At 39.0% G+C, this 19695-nt stretch overlaps 1 protein-coding gene across 2 annotated transcripts in view; it reads right to left on the bottom strand.

Moving 5' to 3' along the window:
- SGCD (sarcoglycan delta) overlaps nt 1-19695 on the bottom strand; it is a 909403-nt gene that overhangs the window by 209203 nt on the left and 680505 nt on the right. For both annotated transcript variants that reach the window (XM_055325395.1, XM_055325394.1), the window contains one exon: nt 4381-4482. In XM_055325395.1, the coding sequence (XP_055181370.1) occupies nt 4381-4482 (102 nt within the window). The remainder of the gene's footprint in view (nt 1-4380; nt 4483-19695) is intronic.

Here is a 19695-nt window from a genome sequence, read left to right as displayed (position 1 = left end):
AGATGAAAGGGTCAATCAGGAAATTAAGGAAGAATTAAAAGATTCATGGAAACTAATGAGAATGAAGATACAACCGTTCAAAATCTTTGCGATGCAGCAAAAGCAGTCCTGAGGGGGAAATACATCGCAATACAAGCATCCATTCAAAAACTGGAAAGAACTCAAATACAAAAGCTAACCTTACACATAAAGGAGCTAGAGAAAAAACAGCAGATGGACCCTACGCCCAGCAGAAGAAGAGAGTTAATTAAAATTCGAGCAGAACTCAATGAAATCGAGACCAAAAGAACTGTGGAACAGATCAACAGAACCAGGAGTCGGTTCTTTGGAAGAATTAATAAAATAGATAAACCATTAGCCAACCTTATTAAAAAGAAGAGAGAGAAGACTCAAATTAATAAAATTATGAATGAGAAAGGAGAGATCACTACCAACACCAAGGAAATACAAACAATTTTAAAAACATATTATGAACAGCTATACACCAATATATTAGGCAATCTAGAAGAAATGGACGCATTACTGGAAAGCCACAAACTACCAAAACTGGAACAGGAAGAAATAGAAAACCTGAACAGGCCAATAACCTCGCCGATACATGATACTCTACATAGAAAACCCAAAAGCTTCCACCCCAAGATTGCTAGAACTCATACAGCAATTTGGTAGCGTGGCAGGATAAAAATCAATGCCCAGAAATCAATGGCATTTCTATACACTAACAATGAGACTGAAGAAAGAGAAATTAAGGAGTCAACCCCATTTACAATTGCACCCAAAAGCATAAGATACCTAGGAATAAACCTAACCAAAGAGGTAAAGGATCTATACCCTAAAAACTATAGAACACTTCTGAAAGAAATTGAGGAAGACACAAAAAGATGGAAAGATATTCCATGCTCATGGATTGGCTGAATTAATATTGTGAAAATGTCAATGTTACCCAGGGCAATGTACACGTTTAATGCAATCCCTATCAAAATACCATGGACTTTCTTCAGAGAGTTAGAACAAATTATTTTAAGATTTGTGTGGAATCAGCAAAGACCCCGAATAGCCAGGGGAATTTTAAAAAAGAAAACCATAGCTGGGGGCATCACAATGCCAGATTTCAGGTTGTACTACTAAGCTGTGGTCATCAAGACAGTGTGGTACTCGCACAAAAACAGACACATAGATCAATGGAACAGAATAGAGAACCCAGAAGTGGACCCTGAACTTTATGGTCAACTAATATTCGATAAAGGAGGAAAGACTATCCACTGGAAGAGAGACAGTCTCTTCAATAGATGGTGCTGGGAAAATTGGTCATCCACATGCAGAAGAATGAAACTAGACCACTCTCTTGCACCATACACAAAGATAAACTCAAAATGGATGAAAGATCTAAATGTGAGACAAGAGTCCATCAAAATCCTAGAGGAGAACACAGGCAACACCCTTTTTGAACTCGGCCACAGTAACTTCCTGCAAGATTCATCCATGAATGCAAAAGAAACAAAAGCAAAAATGAACTATCGGGACTTCATCAAGATAAGAAGCTTTTGCACAGCAAAGGATACAGTCAATAAAACTAAAAGACAACCTACAGAATGGGAGAAGATATTTGCAAATGACGTATCGTATAAAGGGCTAGTTTCCAAGATCTATAAAGAACTTATTAAGCTCAAAGAAACAAACAATCCAGTCATGAAATGGGCAAAAGACATGAACAAAAATCTCACAGAGGAAGACATAGACATGACCAACACACACATGAGAAAATTCTCTGCATCACTTGCCATCAGGGAAATACAAATCAAAACCACAATGAGATACCACCTCAAACCAGTGAGAATGGGGAAAATTAACAAGGCAGGAAACCACAAATGTTGGAGAGGATGCGGAGAAAGGGGAACCCTCTTACACTGTTGGTGGGAATGTGAACTGGTGCAGCCACTCTGGAAAACTGTGTGGAGGTTCCTCAAAGAGTTAAAAATAGATCTGCCCTATGACCCAGCAATTGCACTGCTGGGGATTTACCCCAAAGATACAGATGTAATGAAACGCCAGGACACCTGCACCCCGATGTTTATAGCAGCAATGTCCACAATAGCCAAACTGTGGAAGGAGCCTCGGTGTCCATCGAAAGATGAATGGATAAAGAAGATGTGGTCTATGTATACAATGGAATATTACTCAGCCATTAGAAACGACAAATACCCACCATTTGCTTCAATGTGGATGGAACTGGAGGGTATTATGCTGAGTGAAGTAAGTCAATCGGAGAAAGACAAACATTGTATGTTCTCATTCATTTGGGGAATATAAATAATAGTGAAAGGGAATATAAGGGAAGGGAGAAGAAATGTGTGGGAAATATCAGAAAGGGAGACAGAACATAAAGACTCCTAACTCTGGGAAACGAACTAGGGGTGATGGAAGGGGAGGAGGGCGGGGGGTGGGGGGAATGGGTGACGGGCACTGAGGGGGGCACTTGACGGTATGAGCACTGGGTGTTATTCTGTATGTTGGTAAATTGAACACCAATAAAAAATAAATTTATTAAGAAGAAAAAAGAATGTTGTATGGTGATGATTAGTATCTATACTTGTGAGCATAGCATAATGTTCCAATTTGAATTATGTTGTAAACCTGAAGCTAATACAATACTGTGTAAACAATACTCAAAAATAGTTTAATAAACACACGATTAATTTAAAGTACAACTAATAACTCAAAAGATAATTTAACTAACCCACTTACCAGGTTGGGAGAAATATAGATTGAAGCAATGCTCATAAGAGCGAATTCTTAAATGCTTGAAATTGGCAATCCATTTAACATAGAATCATCACTTGACTCTTCTTTTATTATAGTTTTATCCCATGATTCCTTCTAGGATATTTCTTCAAGGCAACGGATGCATTTACAGTACTCTTAGAACATTAGTGCCTAACCCAGTATGTGATGGCTTACAGTTAAATTTTATAATCACTGATAGGGTACCTGAACTGATTGCTCTTTTTGATAATTTTAACATCATGGCTCCCATCCTTTTATTAGGCACACAAGGAAGTAAATGTATTGGCAATTTGGTAGCTTAAGAGAATTCAGTTTAATAGAATTCAGTAGTTTAGATAGCATTCAGATAAAATTACCCACTGCCTCAAGTTGCTGAATTTTATTAATTATGCTCATCAATGCACACTGTGCAAATAATGCTTTGGGGACCTTTCACATACTTTTTGTTTGCATGTGGACATGAACCAAATCTAGGAAGAGCAAATGCCTTACTAATCTTCAACCAGCAAATTCCACCACTCCACCAACAATCAAAAAACCAAAGAAACAACCAAAACAAACAAACAAAAAAACCCACTCAGAAACAGAAATTAATTTTGACAATATCAGTTAATAAAAGCAAAATATCTAGAAATCACTTCTATCAGGACAAAAAGAAAGAATGAGAGAAAAAGGCTAGGTAGGGGACTCTGGTTAACAGAAAAGCTTTAGAACTAGATTTCCTGCATTGAAGTTCTTGCCCTCCTACATACTTTGAACATAGTAGTTCTCTAAGTCTCAATTCTTTAATCTGTAAAATTGAGGCAACCATAATTGCCAACCCTGTGGACCAACCTATGGATTAAATTAAGAAATGATAACGCACACAAAGCAGCAAAATACATGGAACAAAGCACATATGCTGGAGTGATTATTTAAATACCATTTCAGAACATAGTTGTTGACATATTGAAATGATTTTAGCAAACCTTGGCTACAATGTTCAAATTCTTTTTTTTTAAATCTTATTTTTTTTTTTTAAATTTATGATAGTCACAGAGAGAGAGAGACAGAGACACAGGCAGAGGGAGAAGCAGGCTCCATGCACCGGGAGCCCGATGTGGGATTCGATCCCGGGTCTCCAGGATCGCGCCCTGGGCCAAAGGCAGGCGCCAAACTGCTGCGCCACCCAGGGATCCCCAATGTTCAAATTCTTAATGAAAAACAAAATTCTAGTTCTTTAATTCTGTTTCCACAGAGAGCATTTAACAATTAAAAAATATAGCAATAATTTCTTGGACTTGCATAGTACTTAAGCACTTTCACATTTATTTTCTTGCCTTATATTTGCAACATAATCTAGACTAGTTCATTAACAGAGGTTATTACCCTCCATTTGGCAGGAACAGTGAAAGGCTTAGACAGGTCATCACAGTTTCATACAGTACCACACCAGTGATTATAATCAAGACTTCAGATTTGATCATATCTCACTACCTACATTACCACTCCCTCCCATGATGCTCTATACTCAGTTGATGGCTGATGATAAATTTCTCCAGATTTAGATTCCAGATAAACCACCATTCCCTTTTTTCCCCCTACAGCAGTACTTACTGGTCGGGACTGGATTTCTTTGGCGTAGAGAGGTTGCAAGAATTCGGAGTCTCCTTCTAGTTTTAGACCTTTGTCTGTGATTCTCAAATTCCCCATTCCATCCTGAAATAGATGCACGGAGATAACATAGAAAATGCGATTAGCTAATATTTCAAAAAAATCTCAGGCTTTCAAGAATTGAAACAAAGTTACTTTTTTTTTTTTTTGAGAGGTGGAATGAGAGAGGGTCCATAAAATACTGAGAGGTATTGTTCAAAGCACTTAAGCATATCATCCTCTTTGCTCACTTATTCTAAGGAAATTCTAATCCAAGCAAACTAATGCCCCCTACTCATTCACTAGCACAAATGAAGAAAGTCCTTTTGCTAGGCATTGCAGACAGAATGGAGGCAGGAGGTAAGCAGGAAAAGATAAAAGGATAATTTTCTGGTTTCCAAAACTTTATGCAAAAACTGTAAAGTGGTAGTCTGTTGGTTGACTCCAGTTCTTGGACACAATGTGTTTTGCTCACAAAATGTTCAAGAGGTCAAATTAGTTGTTGACATCTTTACTGACATTCTATTAAATATTAAAATATATACAAAAATAGAAAGGATAAATAGCAAATACCTGTGTACTATCATTCGTTTTCAACAATGATCCATGTATGGTTATTGTTATCTGCAATGCTCACCACACCCACCTCATTTGATTAAATATAACCATAGCACCATCACTACCACCACCACAAAAAAATAATAAAATCATTAGTATCATCTAATAGCCAGAGTCAGTGTTCAAATTTCATTCATTTTTATTTTCTCTTCTCAGATTTGCTTATTTGAATCAGGTTTCCTATAGTTGGTTGATACATGAAATTGTAGGTCATTTCCTAAAAATCTTCAAAGTCAGTCAGGTTCTTTCTCATAGATCTACACACATATACGTACTTTATTTAATGAAGAGAACAAACCATTTTTTATAATAGCAATGCCCAGCATTTATATTTTGCTGAACATTCCTATAATTTAATACAATGTATTCTGTCTCCTATGCTGCTTCTAAATTGGTAGTTAGAACAAGAAGATTGATGAGATTTAGGCTCAGTTTTCTAGGAAGAACACATTCCAGGAAATGGAATATATTATTATTTTATTGCTACCGTCACAAATAACCACAAACTCGATGGCTTACAACAACACAAACTTATTATGTCATAATTCTGTATAAGTCTGACACAAGACTCAAAGGGCAAAAATTAAGGTGCCAGCAGCGCTGCTGTACTTTTTTCTAGAAGTTCAAAGGCGGCGGGGGGAATGCATTTTTTGACTTTTTCTAGCCTCTTGAGCCTATCCACATTCCTGGACTTGTGGCCTCTTTCATCTCCAAGGTCCACAATGACTGGTTGAATTTGGCTCATGTTTATCACTCTGATGATGAGTCTTCCACCTCCCTCTTCCACTTTTAAAGACCCTGGTAAATTCATTAGACATACCTGGATAATCCAGGATAATCTCTCCATTTTAAAGTCACCTGATTAGCAAATACAATTCTGTCCATAGTGTTAATTCTCCTTTGTTACATGATGTTGCATATTCAGGGGTTCTGAGATTAGGACATTGACATCTTTGAAGTGGATCACATTTTTCTGTCTACTGCATATTCTTTCAGGAATATGACATCTTCTGCTGTGATGTCATCAGACATTGGTGATCTTTGCCTAGAGGATCTATGATTTCAACCAGAGATTTCAAATTGGTAAAAAAAAAAAAAATCTATCATTTCTTAATTAGCTGGGATATTCCATCAAGAGAAATTACATTTCATTCACTGTTTACCCTAAATTATAGTTTACAAAACTTGAAAGGTGATTGATTTTTCCTCCTTTATTTATTGATTCTCAAAACATTGGTTACCTAGTATCCTCCAATAGGTTTCTAAACCTATTGGTTTAAAATTTATTTTTTAAAAAATATCATTACAGACATTTTTTTATTTGTTTCATTCCAATGTGGTTTCTATTGCTATTCAAGTTTTAATTTTCTTACCCTTGCTCAGTGGGAACCTCTTCAAGTTGGCCCCTAAGTCCTTTTAATATTATTCAGTAGTCTTTGATGGCCCTTTTGCTTCTGGTATGACAACATGATCCAGGGTTATTGCATTCATGTCCTGTTCCAGGCTGGAACCAGCCATTTCTAGTAAGAATGCTTGGTTTATTTTTGTGGCAACAGTATTTAGAGACCACAAACTGATAGCTTTGGGTGCTTATGGCTACTGGATTGACCCATTTCTGAGGACGGAGCTAGAAAATAAGTTCTGTGTTTTTTAAATAGAATATACCATGAATTCCCATTAAACTTCAATTCAAATTGAAGATATGAATGTTTCCATTTAACCTCATGGATCTTAAAGTGTTAGTAACTTTCTTACATACCAAAAAACTATGTTCTCAACACCAAAATGATTACTTATCTGATTTAACCCACAATATACAGAGCTGGTACTATTCTAATATTATAATTAAGAAAAACAATTTAAAATTTGTCTTAAAAAAGCTCTAGAGTGCATCCTTCTAGGCAGGCACAAATGACTGGATTTCAAAGCTACTTGAGTTGATTACATCCTGTAATCAACTTTCTGTCCAGTCAGTTTTACTTGTTTCATTCCTCCCCACCTCTCAAATTTTCATGACTGCTTTCTTAAGGCTTAGTTTTGTGAACTATTTAGATGGCACCAAAGTCAAATCTACAAAATAAGATATATTAAAAGAAGTCTAGCTTCTATACTTGTCCCTCCACCATGTTTCCTCTTCTCCAAATAAGTGTGGTTGTGTGCCCATATCAGTCAGGGTTCTCCAGGGAAATAGAAAAGGATGTGTGTGTGTGTGTGTGTGTGTGTGTGTGCGTACATACACATTCATTTTAAGGAGCTGGTTTCAGCAATTGTGGAGGCTGATAAGTTTCAAGATCTGCAGCTAGAAAGCTAGAGACCCATCTTAATAAAACACATCATATATACATATGCACACACACATACATATAAATACACACACACATGCACACACAGTGTTTACCAATTGATTCCTACATTTTCCCGAATACATTTGAAAACGGAAAGATCTGAAAAAAAATAATCCAGGTTATCAGCTTCTTGTGAAACTGGAAGCTCTAGGAAATCTGAGCCTGGTTTCTCACGTGGTCACCACTATCTGGAATTGAATAGCTGCTACCCTATGCTACTCTATGAATCATATGCTCTACAGTTCACCAGTTCCCATCCAGCCTATTTCACTAAGCTACATTTTCTCAGACTCCTGAGGTTTCTCACCAGAGACTACCATTTCTTCTCCCTGGCACTGCCATGTACTCTGTACATCAATACGTTCAGGACAGACACCACATTGGGGGGTACTGAATGACCGAGTGGGAAATGGGCACTTTTCCCCATCCCTCCTTCATAACAGCACTTCAGCCTATGCATGAGAACAGATTTTTCAGGTCAATGTTGTCCTTTCATAGATAGTGTGCCATCTGTATATTTCTATTTTTGGTACTTGTGGGGACAACTTTGCCAAAAGGACCCCAGACTAGGCATTCAAACCCAGTGAGAGAGGCATTGGGCTGGAGGGTATTCTCGTAACACACTAGTAGCATGTAAAATCCACAACAAAAGGAAAAAAGAAAAAGCAAATATCCACCTAATCCATCTCTGCACGCAACTGCAAAGGATATGTTAATTATCTTGCTTTAGATTATTCTAAAACAAGACTTTTGTTAGTGTGGAGAAGCAGACCTTTACATAGAAACATATACTAAACCTGAATCTATAAACTCTTACATAGAAGATTATATTTGGGGTAATTAGCTAGCATATTCCAAATAAAATATATCTCCCTCCCCTCTTACAGTATATAGATCTGCTATCCTTAACATTTAAGGATGACTTACTAGATGCTCATTACTACATTACTATACTCTGTGCTTTTCATGCTGTATTTCATTTCTTGATTGTCACTGAAAACTACCATGTTACTTCTTGAATGTAATCATAACAAAATAATCCTATGAATGTGAAATTATTTGGCTATAGAGTTGTTTATCATCAAGCCAGTTATGAGGGAAAAAATTTAAACTTAAAAACTACCTAAAAAATCTCAAGTGAAAAAGATAACTGAATATGATAAAATAGAACATGATGTATCTTCTGCAGAGATATTTAATAACATAGGCAAATGTAGATAATTCACTATTAATGAAATAATAAAGAAACCTATACATACATTTTATTCCATTTTTTAAAAGATTGATTGATTATGAGTCAGGGGAAGGGCAGAGGGACCTGAAAGTGAGAATCTCAAGCAGACCACTCCTCATGGAGTGTGGAATCTGATGCAAGGCCCAATCCCACCACCCCAAGATCACCACCCAAGCCAAAATCAAGAGTTGGATACAGACTGAGCAACCCAGCACCCCTCTTTTATGCCATTTTTATGTAAATATATATAAATATTCATACACATGCATACATATAATCATATGTGCACATAAAAAAATCTGGAAGAAATTTCATAGGAGAAAAATTCCAGAAAGAAATTTACTTGATACTGAAAAATCTTTGAAGTATTTAGTAGTATCTTAGTAGTTGCCTAAGATACGAGTGCTTTTTATTTTCTTCTTTTTACTTGTCTGTACTTATCATTTTTTTGTAAATAGCATTTGCAATTTAAAAACTTGTTATAAATTAAGTTCTTTTAACCTAATTTTATATTCTAAAATAAATTAAGATTTATTTTAAAAAGCAACATTTGTCAAGAATCTATGTCATATACTAAGTGCTATACACATATTATCTCATGCCATCTTCTCAATGATCCTATGAGATAGTTTTTATTTTCCCTATTTCACAAGTGAGAAAATTTACTGGTAAGTAGCTTGCTTCACAACTGCACAACTAGTCAGTGATGGGATCAGGAATATGAACACAAGTCTTTCCAATTCAAGCTATATGCTCTTACTCATTATTTTAACCTAACCTAATGTAAGTGAAAGCAATATGCTATAAGGTATTTGCTGCACTTTGTAGGGTCACTTTGATTTTCATTTTCTTGGGAGGACACTCAGCAATGGGAGAGGGGGCCCTCTCCAACCACAAGAATAATGCCATCTGTTCTTATGGTCTAAAACTTCTACTTCACTTTTTTGGGGTCCAGAGGTTCTTTATTACAACCCCACCTGCTTCCCATGCCACAGAACATAAGCAAAATGAATCATCTGCTATTTCTGGAAGACAACTGTGTACACAATTGTGTGCTACAAGCCATGGGGAGTCAGAAAAAAAAAGGTTCCTCCTCATCCTGTCCTCTGAGACAGTTTGCAAAACAGGTGGCACACAGCCAGAGAATAGTGAAGGAGAAACCAGAAGGATCAACGTTTGAGAAACACTCCTGTAATCCAAGAGGCAATGGATTCCTTTGCAATAGTAATTTAACCTTTACTTAAGTACCTCTTTTGGTAGGAAACTCACCACAAATTTGCCAAATCTCTACCATTTCATTCAATTATAGGTTCTTTCTATTCCTGAGAACCATCACTTCATTTTTCCAGCCTCTTTCTCAGTCTCTGGGTCTGCCCAATGGTATTGGTGGGAAAGCTCAATCAGATAGTATGAATTTATGCTACTGGTCTCTATTTCCTAAATATAATACAAAGCAGATTAGAGTGGCCAACGACTTATGTTCCCATATTAGAATCTCCTTTCTGGCTCTGAAACAGTCAGACTGGATCGGATACACATCAAAACAATTTGAGAATTGCCTTATTTAAAACCATTTCACCTTTAACTGCTGACATAAGAAGCTATCAGTATTATTAATATAGGAGCTTTAGGTCAGTTTTAAAGGAAAATTTCCCTCCCAGTAAGATGCAAAAGAGACATTTAGAAGATTCACAGTCACTCCTAAAGTAATTAGGAGGCAAGAGACCTTTTTTTTTCTTTCCTTCCCTGTTCAAATGGTAAAACTTCAATGTTCTTAAAGACAACCATAAAAATTCTAGCAGCCAGAAAGCTGGGCTTAACGGAGCCAATCTTACCCAGTAAGTGTCCTAAAGTCTATAAAGTACATTTGAAACAAAAGTGGAGGTCAGGATCTCACAGTCCTCCTGGCGAGGGAAGGGCCCCAGCTGTCCTGTATACTGCAGTACACCAGGGCCTACCTGCAAGACTGGCACACAGTAGTTTTCATAAATACATGAGGAAATCTCATTATTTTCCCAGTCCAATTTAGAATGGCCTCCCTGTAAGGTCTTTTGGGGGAGAGAGGATCGAAGGAGGGAGGGGATGGTGGTATGGGAGCAGAGGTGGAGGGAATCTGAGAATCTCCCTTTGGGCTAGTCCAAGGATGATGGCATCAGCTCTCTATTTTTTATCTGGTCCACACTGTTTGGTTGGTTGTTTCAAATGCAGTTTTCTACAAAATGAGTACAGAATAAATAGGGGTTTCAAAGTGGCAGGACAATGGACTGAAATATTAATTTGTTCCTTTCTATCTCTCATGTTGGCCTCTGGCCCCTTTTCATCACCATTTCAAATAGGTTCCTAGGCTTTGTCATTATGAGGCTTAGAGATTTGGGGAGCAATAAGCAGAGATTTCTTTTGTAAAAGGTAACTCCCACTGAACGGATAAAACTACGTGAGTTAGGGAGGAAGGCAAGAAGGAGAGGATAGGTTTTCCAACTCGGGAGTGGACAAAAGATTTGTGAATCCCATGAATTCCAGAGATCACCGTCCGTCCTGACCCTGTCCCCAGGAGGGGACAACCCCTGGGGGGCTAGGGGGCCCCAGCTTCCCCAAAGTCTCCCTTCTACAGGAATGGCAGATAGGTCCCTTTCGCAGACTTAAAATGAACCACGGGCTTGGGAGCACAGTTCTCTCGGCCACTGCCCATGAAAGGCAGAGACCAGTGCCCCCAGAGCCCTTCTCACTGGTGTTGGCAAAACACTGTGCTGTCCAAAAAAATCCTGCAATGTAAAATGCTCTGCTGGCCATTGTGGGAGAAGAGCTGGGAATTAGTATTATGCTGATTTAAAGAAAGTATGATTTCTTGCTCCTCTGATTTTGCTTCCGCATTAGCATCAAACAGGTTTTTGATCTCTTCAGCCTCTTTCCAGGCTGGAAGTAATGCCAAGTCCTGTTTCAGTACACATGTTGCAAGTCTCTCTCTTGCTGGGCAGTTTTAATGGCAGGCATTACTTAATTTGGATTAAAGAGTGAACTGATGTTATCTACAGAGATTGCTTTAGAACATTAGCTTTGTGAGGGGTGGGAGTTTTGCTCACTGTTGTCTCAATTCTTAAAACACTGTTTTGCCCATAGTATGCACTCAGCAAATATTTCTTAAATGACAGAATTTCTTCATTCTAAATTCTGTGTTTTGAAGGGTACTGAGGGGAATATAAAATGTTAGAACCGAGGCTTATCCCTCGAGCAGATGACAATGTATCAGAACATGCATTCTCAACCAGGGTGATACAGTCCCCATTGGGCAAAAATTAGTGATTGAGGGAGAGGTGAGAAAAATCTCACTTTTTTATTTATAAATAAAAAAAAATGCTTAGGTATAGACTGTGTGCACAGTAGATATGTAGTACTAAAATTTCATCTGGAGGGGAACAGTTAGAAATTGCTCTAATTAATGTGTCTAAAAATGGTCTCAGGGGAGGGGAGGCAATAAAAAAAGAGGCTGAGAAACAATGCTTCAGAGTGTCAGAGATTTTTGAGACCACTCTAACTTTTTTCGCTTTAATCTATAAATGGTCACTTCTGTCATTCAGGTATTGAACCATCTTGTTTGGAGCTCCCCTACCTGTAAAATGTGACAGAACAGAGCAGCACAGGTAAAGAGTAAACTCCTTAATGTAATATTTCACACCATCCTCATCTGGCACCTACACACTTCTCCAGCCTCATCTCCTGCCAGTCTCCCTTTAGTCCACACAAAACACAGTAGCAACTTCTCCAAACTCTTTCACTTACCAAGCCCTTGCAAATGTCCTTCCCTTGGCTAGTAATGTTCTTTCTAGCCCTTCTGTCCTTCTCTCCAGTCCTTTGGTTCTGGTTAGATGTCCTTTCTGGGTCTGGGGTCCCTATCTGAGGTCTCTTATACCCCATGTCCCTTTCTATGAGAGCATTTATCATGTGCACTGCAGTGATCAATTTACATTTATGTCCTTTCTTGCTAGACTTCAAATTCTTTGAGATCAGGAATAGTGTGTCACTCATTATTCAATCCTCATGGCCCAGTACATTGTATCTCCTTCCTTCCTTCCTTCCTTCCTTCCTTCCTTCCTTCCTTCCTTCCTTCCTTCCTTCCCTCCCTCCCTCCCTCTTTCCTCCCTCCCTCTTTCTTTCTCTTCCTTCCTTTCTTTCTCTTTCTTTCTCTTTCCCTCTTTCTTTCTTCTCTTTTCTCCTTCCTTCCTTCTTTTCTTTTTCTTTCTTTCTTTTCTTTTTCTTTCTTCTTCTTTTCTTTCTCTCTTTCTTTTCTTTTCTTTTCTTTTCTTTCCTTTCCTTTCCTTTCCTTTCCTTTCCTTTTCTTTTCTTTTCCTTTCCTTTCCTTTCCTTTCCTTTCCTTTCCTTTCCTTTCCTTTTCTTTTCTTTTCTTTTCTTTTCTTTTCTTTTCTTTTCTTTTCTTTTCTTTCTTTTCTTTTTTTCTTTTCTTTTGACAGAGAGAATCTTAAAGCAGGCATGCCGAGTGAGGAGCCTGATGTGGGGCTTGATCTCACAACCTTGAGATCATGACCTGGGCCAAAACCAAGAGTTGGATGCTTAACCAACTGAGCCATGCAGATGTCCCACACATCTAAATATGTGACTGTAAGAGCGAAAAATAAATAGGCTAAACTAGAGATGGTTCAGAAAGCATGCATTCATACAAATAAAACAGTAATATCAAAGCTACTGTTTCCATATGCATTTGACAAAGAACTTCATTGACATTATGTCCATTAATCCTCACTGGCGGTAGGCACTGTTAGCCCATTTCACAGTTGAGGACTCTGTTGCTCAGACATCCTGACACACCAACTCCAAAACAGAAGTCCTTCACCACCATGCTTCATATGGCACTGCTAAGCTCTAAGTGTGTAGCCAGCCCTGTGCTGAATGTCAAGTAAGGAGGAATAAAGAGTCTTTCTTCTAGGCACTCCTAGGCTACTGGGGAAAAAAAAAACATGAGTAACACACATCATGGCAAGGATATGGGTATATAGGAACTTTCGTATACCACTAGTGGGAACACAGCATAGGGCAGAACTTTGAGGAATGGTTTGACTGTGAAAAAGTTAAACCTAGAGTTACCATATGACCCAGAAATTCCACTCTTAGCTACTTGCCAAAGATGAATAAAAACACATGTTCACCCAAAGACTTGAATGTAAATGTTCACTGGAGTAAAATTCACCTTAACCTAAGAGTGGAAACAAGTATCTATTAACTGATGAACAGATGTATAAAATATTCTGTATCTGTGCAATAGAACAACACTCAGCAATAAAAAGGATTAAATGCTGGCACATGCGACAACATGGATAAGCCTCAAAAACATTATGCCAAGAGAAAGAAGTCAGACACAAAAGACCACATACTGTATGACTTTGTTTCTATATAACACCCAGTGAAGCAAACTGATGTGGAATGTAGATGAGTGGTTGTCTGAGACTGGCAGTGAAGAGTGACCAGAAGTAGGCCTGACAAATTTATTGAGGTGACAGAAATGCTCCCAAATTGGACTGTAGTTGTGTAAGTCAGTAAATTCACTAAAAATCATTGAAATGTATATTTAAAAGGGTGAATCTTACAGTATGTAAATTTAACAAGGTTGTTTTAAAAAAAAGGAGTAACAGACATGTAATAGTGTTCATAGAAAAGATGACTCTAGTTCTGGAGACCTGGTGTTACATGCTGTGGAATTCCCAAAATCTTCAAAGAGAAGCGGTTTAGAGATGTGTGCTAGGGAAAAGAGCAGGTTAGCGACAGTACCAATATGAGCCAACCCTATTATTTGCCTCTACCCAGTATGGAGTTGCTAAAGATACAGGTTGGACTTGTATGGACTAAAGATGGGGGCAGCCCGGTGGCTCAGCGGTTTAGCACCGCCTTCGGCCCAGGGTGTGATCCTGGAGACCCAGGATCGAGTCCTAAGTCAGGCTTTCTGCATGGAGCCTATTTCGCCCTCTTCCTGTGTCTCCATCTCTGTCTCTCTCTCTGTCTCTCATGAATAAATAAATAAATAAAATCTTTAAAAAATAATAATAAATAAAGATGGTCCTGATGTAGTAAGGATACATCAAGGACCAAGCACAGGGGAGGAGGAGTGGCATAAAGGAAGATAGAGCTGAATTAAACACAGGACCTGTTTCTGTGGTCAAGGCAATTACACTGTGGGCTAGGTCATGGTGGTAGCTAGTGATCTTTTCCAGAGAGCATTAATAATGGGACCAATCAACAGTGCTGGATGATTAAAACAGCAGCAAAAGAGAAGACCAGATGACCCCTTAATGTCTAGGTCACAGCTTCTGATTCTTTGGGTCAGATGCTATATAATCTCAACTTCATCCATATTCCCTTTCTTGTAAAGGAATGATATTAATTTATCATATAGTTTTTCTCCTTATTACTGCCAAGTTACCATAAAGCTAGAAGTTCATAGATTGGTTAGAATATTATATATGTGTGTGTGTGTGTGTGTGTGTGTGAGAGAGAGAGAGAGAGAAGAGGAGAGGATGGGAGGAAGGAAAGGGAGAGAGGGGGAGGGGGAGAGGCCAGGGGGAGAAAGAAGGAGAGGGGGAGAAACAGGGAAGGAGACAGAGAGGGAGGGAGAAAGAGAGGAGGAGGGAGAAAGAAGCAGAGGAGACAGGGAGAGAGAAGGCAGGATATAAGACATACAAAGCTGTCAAATTGCCTTGGTGCCTCAAGGGTAAGAATTGTGGGTAAGAATTGTGATTTCTCACATTTTATAACACCTCATAAAGTTTCTTTTAATGATATATAGATCCAAGGCTATGGTATCTGAAGCATTCAATATTTCCCGGTTGCCAGTAGTAATACATGGATGGACATTCTTTGCTATATACTTTTCCTGGAGGTGAGTTAATCAGCTGGGGGGGGGGGGGCTCATCCCACACACATACACACAGTGAATAAGACTAATTCTCTTTATTTTCAAATTTCTTTATTCCTACTTGTCTTTTGGGACATACCTACCAGTTTCTATGGGAAACCCTCCTTGATTCTCTTCAATTCTTTAGAAATAAGCTTTCCTCAGTAACTGGAACATACAGACACTGACACACACAGAGCTTTTCAGTGTAGGGCTAAAAGTATGAGTTCTGCTATCAGAATGCATGGGTTAAATGCTAGTTCTTCCACTTAACTTGTTGGTGGCCTTTCTGCATCTCACTCTTATAGAGCCAAGATAATTAGCTCCTCTAAATTGAGGATTAAATCAGACAAATCACGTATATTGTTCAGGAGAGGTCAGGTTACATCATGGTGACAACAACAAAATTCTCAGTGGCTTCAAACAACAAAGATTCATTTCTCACCCAAGCTATAAGTCCACAGAGGCATAACAGTGAAGTCAGCCAGGGATATCAGATGATTGAGCAGCCATGATTTTAAAACTGTGCTGCTCTCTGTCTTTGGGTACATGTAGGATTATATTTCCCCACCCACTTATGATGGTTTGGGCCGTGAGATTTGTTGTAGCTCGTGAAATGTGAGCATAATTCAATTCTGAGCAGATGCTGGAACAGCCAAGGCATGCTTGACCATGTTCTATTTTTTTTTCTCTCTCTCTAGATTGAAAGCTTCTAGCAGGCAAGGGCAGTATTTTAACTGTCTTTTTATCCTAGTCACCTGTCATAATCCTTACACAGAGTAGATAGACAGTAAATTTTGACTGACTGGATGAAGAGTCTTCTGTCAGCCACAAAGAACTGTGAGCATTGTTCCCAAATGAAGTCAGGTCTGGAAGAAAAGTCAAACAGCCCTAGCTAGATACCACCTACCCAGACCAGTACGGTGCTTGCCAGCCATCCAGGAAAACAGCTAGATCACCATGGGGATTGTTGTGCGCCTCTAGATATTAATTAAAGAGTATCCTTCAAGAATGTTTGCAAGGAAATGTTAGCATATCTTATGGAATCCTAATATTGTAGTACTTGGGTTCTGGTCTTGAGCCTCTGCTAGCTCTCCAAGCAAACATGGATAAGCCTGTTTCCTCCTAGTTCATGATGGGTAGTTGGACAACATAAGCATTAAAATCTCCTCCACTTAAAAAAAAGTCCTGTATTATGATGCGCAGGAAACGGGATGCTCTCTGGCCAACAACAAATCACAGCTGTCACTGCGAACTGGTGCCCAAGACTCTGAGAAGCTGCAATTAGGGCATCTTGTATGATTTCCTTTTTGGCAAGGAAATTCTTGCAAAAACTCTTACAAATTACTCCCACCCTGTTTTGGGGAGGATTTAGGCATGAAAACTACTGCCAGCACATCATTCTGAAACAGAAACTTGTAAGCAACCTTTAAAAAAGTGATCTCGATGGAGAATTTATCGATTGTTTGAAAGGTAGAAAATGAGAGATGGATAATAAAGCACAGGTTGCTGCATCCCTGTCCCCGGTGAAATATGTGCGCTTATGAATCCTGAGCTATTGTTGATAAAGGAGGGGGCTCATTTATCTTAAGCAGACGCATAAAAGGAAATAAGTGAAATATGATTAGGCCTATGCCAAATGTTCAGATGAAATTCCTGCCACAGCAATCCCTGCTGCTCCATGAGCACTTCCCACCATCAAAGCCGGATTAAGATGCTGGCCTGAGTGATATTTAAAATGCATGCTGCGAAAATCCCTCCCAAAATAGATCCTTCCATCAGGGTATCCACCATGAGGGAGCTACCTGTCCTGCCTTCTCTCTACTGCATTAGGAAAAGTTGTCAGTTGTACACGACAGTGTCTTTTATGAGACTTCAAGTTACAGCTTCAAAGGACCCAGGACCTTTTTGATACTTGAGAAAGGTTCTGAGGATAAGTTCAGAAAAACAAAGGCAGGTATGTGCACTCCAGGCACTGGAGCTGTCTTACCTATTAATTTGGCCCTCTGTTCAAGTTTTGATGTCCAAACTGGCTTTCTGAAGGATGGTACCACATATACTCTGCTCTTTCCAGATGTCTTACCAACTTCCACATTACCTTTAGCCTTAAACTAACAAGAAAAAGCAATGGTCTAGAGGTGATGTCTGTTGCTGCCTCCCTCATGTGTACCCTTAAGGCCTTATATTCTTCCCACATTTTATGCACGTATTCTCAAAAGAGTAGAACAACTGAACACAGCACAGGGAATCACGGAACCCTTGGAAAATCCTGTCTGCTCAGAGAACAAAGGCAAGTACTTGTTTCTTTTTACTGGAGCATTACCCAGCTAGAGCCAGGAAGTACTGGGAAGAAGGAGGCAGTGCAAGAAGCTGTGTGGGGGATGTACTTTTGACAGGATGTTCAAGAAGTTGTCTCTGAGCAGAAACCCAGATGAAGTCAGGGAGCAAGTCACAGGACGATCCAAGGCAAGGGGGACCAGTGTGGCCCAATAATTTAGATATATTCCAATGAGACTTTCATGAAAGTATTAAACCCAACTTTGGTAAGTTCACTACTTCAGAATTAATTCCAAAAATAATTTTCTAATAAAGAACTTGTTGATAATAGATTCTGTGATTTTGTTCAACCTAAAAAATGTTTTCGAATGCACTCCCTTCTTCCTTTGCCTGTCTAAATTTCAGAGAGCACAATGAACATGACCATGGGTTTTGTAATCAAAAAGACCTATTTGGGGGTTCAGATCACTTACTAGTCATTGGACCTTCCCTGAGCCTTTTAATTCTGTGAAATGGAGATCAGGGTATCCCTTTTTGAGGACTGTGTGTGTGTGTGTGTGTGCGTGCATGTGAGCGCATTTGATCTGCTCAGCACAGTGCCTGGCACACTGTAAATACTCAATAATGCCCTCTACTGAACCACCCCCAGCCCATCCCCTAGCTCCCACATCCACTTCCTCCTTCCTTTTCTGACTACCTTCTCTGATTTATGGCAGTCACACTCTGCCACACACAATTTAGCACTTAGTTGATTTGATATGCTTTGAGAGGCTTGTGCAAGAAGAAGGAGAAAGAGGGTCAATGGTAGAACTGCCATTGTCGAGTGGATGGAAAATGAAGGAGGTGAGGGACAGGATGAAGAAGCAAAAATAGTTTGCCGCTGAATTTGAAGAAAGGGAAGGGATTAGCATTCACTCAGTGTTGCCCAGCTAGCAATGAGGGAGGGAAGGAAAGGAGAAGGGGTGTTCTACAGCTTGCCAGAATTGAGAGTGCTTCCCTCTCTGGAAAAGACAGTACTTGAATAATTTTAACTGCAAATAATCAAATCATCAAATAATAAGACACTGAAATTGGCTAAAAGATTCCATTTACTTCTTATTCCCTTTAAATCATCATGTAGATATTATCCATATCCCTCCATCCACATCTGAAGAAGGGAATCCTTAAAGTCTAAACAGCTTCAGAGACCTAGAACTATGATAATTCTCTGGGCAAGAATAGCAGAGAGCAGAGGAGTTTAAAAACTCATAGCAAACTGAATCACAACCATTCTTTAAACCTTATTTAGGAGAGTAGTTGTGACAGTTAATTTTATACAACAACTTGATTGGACTGTGGGGTGACCAGATAGATATTTAGTCAAATATTATTCTGGGTGTATCTGTGAGAGGGCTTCTGCATGCAATTAGCATTGGAAGTGCAACACCAGGTAAAGCAGAATGTTCTCCCTAAGGTGGATAGGCCTCTTCTAATCAGGTGAGGGCCTGAACAGAGCAAAAAGGCTCACTGCTCTCTCAAGGAAAGGGGAGTTTTTTCAAATTCAGATGGAAATACTGGCTCTTCCTGAATCTCCAGCCTGCTGGCCTTTAGACTGGCACTTGAAATATCAGCTCTCCTGGATCTCAAGCCTTAGGACTCAGATGGAAACTACATCATTGACTCTCCTGGGTCTCCAGCTTGCTAACTGCAGATCTTGGGACTGGTCAGTCTCCATTGCTGTGTGAGCCAATTCCTTATAATAAAATCTCCTTCTATATACACATACATACACGCAAATGTGCAGACAGCCTATTTGTTTCTCTGGAGAACTTGGACTAATATATAAATAGAGAAGCTTATCCCTAAATTCAGATTATTCAAGTGTCATAACAAAGCAAGTAAGCATGACTTGGAATTAAAAGTAACCT

This window comes from Nyctereutes procyonoides, unplaced genomic scaffold (assembly GCF_905146905.1).
Source record: "Nyctereutes procyonoides isolate TBG_1078 unplaced genomic scaffold, NYPRO_anot_genome, whole genome shotgun sequence".
Taxonomy (NCBI): domain Eukaryota; kingdom Metazoa; phylum Chordata; class Mammalia; order Carnivora; family Canidae; genus Nyctereutes; species Nyctereutes procyonoides.
Note: the sequence above shows the minus strand (reverse complement) of the source record. Positions and strands in the feature narration are given on the sequence as shown.